Source organism: Carex rostrata, chromosome 6 (assembly GCF_964058835.1).
Source record: "Carex rostrata chromosome 6, lpCarRost1.2, whole genome shotgun sequence".
NCBI classification, from domain to species: Eukaryota; Viridiplantae; Streptophyta; class Magnoliopsida; order Poales; family Cyperaceae; genus Carex; species Carex rostrata.
Genome location: NC_135923.1, coordinates 13278005 through 13283597, shown reverse-complemented (window position 1 = coordinate 13283597; position 5593 = coordinate 13278005). Strand labels below are relative to the sequence as shown.

The 5593-nt window shown below is 35.2% G+C and overlaps 1 protein-coding gene across 1 annotated transcript; it reads left to right on the top strand.

Moving 5' to 3' along the window:
• Window positions 1–872: 872 nt before the first annotated feature.
• LOC144555851 (RNA-binding (RRM/RBD/RNP motifs) family protein) lies at window positions 873–3655 on the top strand. The gene is made up of 9 exons (XM_078304284.1): window positions 873–1300; window positions 1464–1561; window positions 1650–1881; window positions 2213–2310; window positions 2428–2493; window positions 2674–2748; window positions 2842–2910; window positions 3025–3131; window positions 3393–3655. Exons 1-9 carry the CDS (start codon window positions 972–974, stop codon window positions 3465–3467), a joined length of 1149 nt encoding a protein of 382 aa, XP_078160410.1. The 5' UTR covers window positions 873–971; the 3' UTR covers window positions 3468–3655.
• Window positions 3656–5593: the final 1938 nt, after the last annotated feature.

Genomic DNA, 5593 nt, shown 5'->3' with positions numbered 1-5593 from the left:
AGCAATTTCAATCATAGTTGATTAAAATAAGGGACAAACATAACAATTAAAAAATTTACACTAAATTAAAAATATTGCCAAAAATAAATTTTTAAAGAAAAAGACCAAAGTGTAAAAAACTCACAAGTTGCTCCTTGTTTCATTTAGCCTTCTCACTTGCTCTTCCTCTCTCTGCCTTGTTGAATGAAGAAATAAAAAAATTACGCTGTTATAGTAGCAAAGAATGGGTGCACAATGATCGGTGCGCATCAATTAGGGTGCACCTCTATCTGTGCACCCATTTGGAATCCGTGCAGATCTTCAGTACGTGTGGATGGTAGAAAATGAAAAAAATTCTATTTGAATGGTAATCAATTAATTTTGATTTATTACGATGGTAACAAAAATAACTTTCGGTGCCAGCTACTGCCCAATTTCCTAAAAAAAAAAGGTCCTACTTGCACAAAAGTGTACCTTTAATTTTTTCTACATAATATTTGATTTATATATTTTAGTGCAAACATGTACCTACTAATATTAAAAAAATTATATATTGTTCCTACTACCCAATTAATTTCCTAAAAAAAAAAGGGTCCTACTTGCACAAAATGTGCTTTTAATTTTTCTACATAATATTTGATTTATATATTTTAGTGCAAACATGTACCTAGTAATTTTAAATATATCTCTATTGATTAAAAAATTGAATATATCCAATTTCCAATTTCAGTAGGCTTGTAGAAAAACTGCCTATTTTCCAATTTCAGTACGCTTGATTTGAATCCGTCAAAAGTACTCATGATCAGAGCAGACTTTTCTTTTGAGACAATCCCAGCCCAAATTAGCCTCACAGGAAATTAAAGCTTCATGCCACAAATGAACCGGCCCACATATTTCTCAGATATTTTTTTGATAATCGCAGTAATTGAGCAGTGTAATTCCAAATAGCTCACTACCACCACCTACGCCGGTGAGGCGGTGGCAGCGCCACCATGCCTCTGTTAACCTTCCGTTTCGTTTGCCCTGCGTCTACCGTTGCATTAACACCACCACCTCCGACTAAGTTTGTTTCTGTCTTTATCCCTACCCGGAAATGCGCTGAGCTCTCCTTACCGCTTCTCTCGGCATGTGCTCGCTCTCCGCTGCCTATCTGCGTATCTACGCCCGGGGCGCTCTCTACTTTGGTTCCAGCTGTCGACACCTCAGGTGCTGGGTGTACGAGGTGGGCCGTGTCCATGGAGAGGCCTCCGCCGGGTGTGGGACTGTCGAGGGCTGAGGTCATCGATTACTATGTGGATTCCCTAGCTAGGGTTTTAGGAAGGTAGGTGTTCTTCCGCTGAAAATTTGAAATTGCTGATCCTGTGGATACTAGCTATTGCCACACAGTATGGGCATATACTGGTATGTTTTTGGTATGAGGTATGGACTGCACTGTTTAAAAGATATAAGATTCTGTAATAACTACCGGTTGACTGTTGAAACAGTGAAAGGGAGGCACAGATGAGCATCTACAATGCATCATGGCAAGACAGCTATTGTTTCAAATGTGACATTGATGAAGAGTCGGCGATAAAGCTCTCGAGTAATTGTAATTATTGATGCCATGCGGTTTCTTAAAATTATTTATGTTTATAATAAAATAAAACAATTTTATGTTTTTCAAATTACAGAAATTTCAGCCGTTTTATCTGTCAAGCGGGATACTGATGAAGAACGAAGAATGAACAATTCAAATCTCTCTTTATGTGACGAGACAAAAATGGATGACAACACCATGTTGTCCAAGTCACGTGAGTTAAATCAATACTGGCTTGTTCAAACAGAGAAGCCTGGCATTAAAGTAGTGACACAAGCACAAGTGGTGGATTATTACACCAACATACTAACGAAGATTTTAGGGAAGTAAGTAATTTATGTGTCTATTTTTGTGTATAATAATGATAATATTAGTTAGTTTTGTCGATTGCTGATTTGAGATAGTTTTGATGTTTTGGTTCTCATTGTTCGCTGTTATACTCTTTTTCTTAAATAAGAATTTAAGCCTAGTTTGACTCATTTGGCCCAATTTTTTAAGGTAACCTTGAATGTGAGTTGTTCATATATTCACCAGTTCAACTGAAAAAATCAACATTTCCCAAACAGGCCATACTTTGATCAGGCAGTTGTGTAATGGTACTGGACATGACTGATTGTTAATTATGAAATTCATTAGCTCTTTTTTCTGTTGTTTCAGTGAGAAAGATTCCCAAGTTAGCATATATCGTATTTCATGGGAAAAAGATTTCTGGTTTTGTTGTCATATTGATGAGCAATGTGCACGTGAACTATCTGGTATGTTTTAAAGATGAGTTGATAATTTTATTCAGGGTTTCATATCTGGATAAAATTTTGTCTAGAACTCCTTGTAATGACTTGTCTCAATACTGGCCTTTTCTTTTGGCATTGCAGATCTGCATGAAGTTTTGTCTGTAGAACCAGACAGCAATTTCAGCTCAAATAACGAAAAATATGGAGGTTTGTCAAGTACCTTTCATCTTTTTCACTTGATTGAATTCGAAATTAAGTTCATGGTTTAATACTGAACTGTCAATGCTGATAGTGAAGATACAGAACATGTTGACAACTAGAGTGGCATGAAATTCTTGGAAGACAAATATATTCTTTAATTATAACTTTTTGTATGCTTGAGTGTAGGTGAGAACTTGGTCCAGTTTTCAGAAGCAAAAGATCAAGCACCTGATGTAACAACTAAAAGGCTTTTTGTTACAGGTAAGTTTGCATCCTCTTTATCACAGGTAAAGAATGTACAACATTAAAGCCTCTGTCTCTCTCTCCTTTACAATATTTTGCATGTTTTGTCAGGGCTTTCGTTTTATACATCTGAGAAGACCTTGCGTGCAGCTTTTGAGGGATTTGGTGAACTCGTTGAAGGTTTAGAACTTTGAATTGAATTTTATTTTCCACAATCAAGCTTTAGTTCTTTATATAATTCTTATCAAGAAATCTTTGACAGTTTATAATTCCTTTTTTTTTTTTTTTCAATAGTCAAAATAATAATGGACAGGATATCCAAAAGGTCAAAGGGATACGCTTTCATCGAGTACACCACTGAAGAAGCTGCAGCGGCTGCTCTCAAGGAGATGAACGGGAAGGTAACTCAATTTTGTGCCATTTTGAAATAACGCCCTTATGGAATTCACAAATTTTGTTTTTCATCACTTGAATCTATGTTCTTTCTCTTCTAAGGATAATGAGTGAATAGTGACTATATTGACTCTAGAAGCATACAGTGCTGTATCTTGTCTATACCATACATTTTTGGTATGGACTGACTGGTATGACAATACTTATTTAGTGGCAATATAGCATACGATAACCTGTTCTCGTTCTTTTTTGTTTTACATGCTTTTCAGATAATTAATGGATGGATGATTGTGGTAGATGCAGCAAGGGCTAACCCGCCCCCCAGATCTGGCAGGCCCCGCTAAAAACCATGAGGTGCATAGTCTTCCTTATACTGACTTGTAGCTAGAGAACAAGGAAGTCGTGGTGAATGTTTGCTTGCCTGGTCCGAATTCATTTGTCACTTGATTTACTGCTAGTTGGGAATTGTAATTGTAGTGCATATTTGTTAAGATTTGTTGTATTAAGCATATATAACAATCATATTCTTGTATATTCATCATTTGATGATATATTTTTGGCACAATATAGGCGAAACCAGAATATTGTCTCGGAATCATATCCAATCGTCTCCTTTCCTGTTCCTGGTAGTTGTCAGTAATCCACTCGAGATTAAAATTGCAGGAAATATTGATGCTGACTTGAGGTGATAGCCAATATGTATATAGGCTGTTTCGTGAAGTTGCTATTCTGAATCTGAAAGGCAGTATCTCTAGAAGTCAACTTATGCTTGGAATGTAAGAAGTTCATGAAATTCTATTTGTACGCTAAAAGGCAGGGGTGGATCTAAGTATATGTCAGGTGGAGGGGTGCTAAGCCACCTATGATTTTAAAATTCTTAATTATGTGTATTAAAATTTAATTAAACTCTGTGTTTTTTGGACTTTTATATAATCTAACACCTCTCATAAATGTACAAATATGTGTTGGTAGTTTAGTGGTTTGAAAAAATAAAATGCATTGAAGAAAATTGAAAATAGAACAAACTGGAAACACATCAGTATTGGTCTATTGAAGGTATGACCATTGTGCGAAGACTTCCTCGGCCAGTTCGACTCTTGTTTTGCATTGTTCTCTGAAGATCTTGGTACATGATTTTTCTCTCCAAGTTACAAAGTGTGTTATAAGTACGACCTCTCTATCCTTTTTCAAGATTGATTTATCTAAGAGCAGTGATATATATCATGTTTGAGTCTCTTGGTGATGCTTCTTCAAGTGGTATGGAAAATCCGCGCATATATGGTTTGTATAATTGGACTAGTTTCGTGTCAGTGCAAGATGAGAATAAATGATATACCAATTCTTCGGGTGCTTTACACATGATAGATTTGCTTGGCATTTTCTATACCCTCTTGGTCAGATTGTCTGTCGTCATAATGTTATTTTGAAGCATTAGCCGTGCGAACACTTTCATTGTTGGTGGCGCATTGAATTTCCATAGCCTATATATATATATGAATGTCGGAACTAATGGAAGGGCAATTCATTTTATTTTGAAGCATTAGGCATGCTGCTATTGCTGCTGCAATTAATTAAATGATGCATTGAATTGAAGCTATATATTATATAAGTTGGAAATATATATATATATATATATATATATGTGTGTGTGTGTGTGTGTGTGTAGAGAGAGAGAGAGAGAGAGAAAGATTCTGACAAAGGATGTCATGCAGCGCAGGGGCATGGGAGTTGACTCAGGATGTGAAATGTGTGGAAATTGCCCCTCAGAATCCGCTCTACATCTATTATTCCTATCACTAGTGGAAAATGAGGAATCAGGATCGATTTTTAATTTTTTAACCAACTAATCTTAATAAACACTTATCTAGATCGGTTATATCTGAGAACCGATCCTAATAGTTTTTTCTCCATTTTAAAATACAATTAGTATCGGATTTCATTAAAACCGATTCAGATGCTAAACTATCATGATCGGTTATACATCAAAACCGATCTTGATAGTTAAGTATCTGGATCGGTTTTGTTTGTACAACCGATCTTGATATATTTTTTGAAATTTTTATATTTTGACATATCAAGATCGGTTGTACATAACAAAACTGATCCAGATACTTAACTATCAAGATCGGTTTTGATGTATAACCGATCCTGATAGTTTAGCATCTGGATCGGTTTTGCTTTTTTATTTAAAACCGATCTTGATATGTCAAAATATAAAAATATAAAAATTTCCAAAAATATATCAAGATCGGTTGTACATATCAAAACCGATCCAGATACTTAACTATCAAGATCGGTTTTGATGTATAACCGATCTTGATAGTTAGCATCTAGATCGGTTTTTGTTTTCTATTTAAAACCGATCTTGATATGTCAAAATATAATTTTTTTATTTAAATTAGTTTTCTAGATCAGATTTTTAAATAGAGCCGATACTGATGTTTGGTTGAATCTAAAAAATAAAATTTTA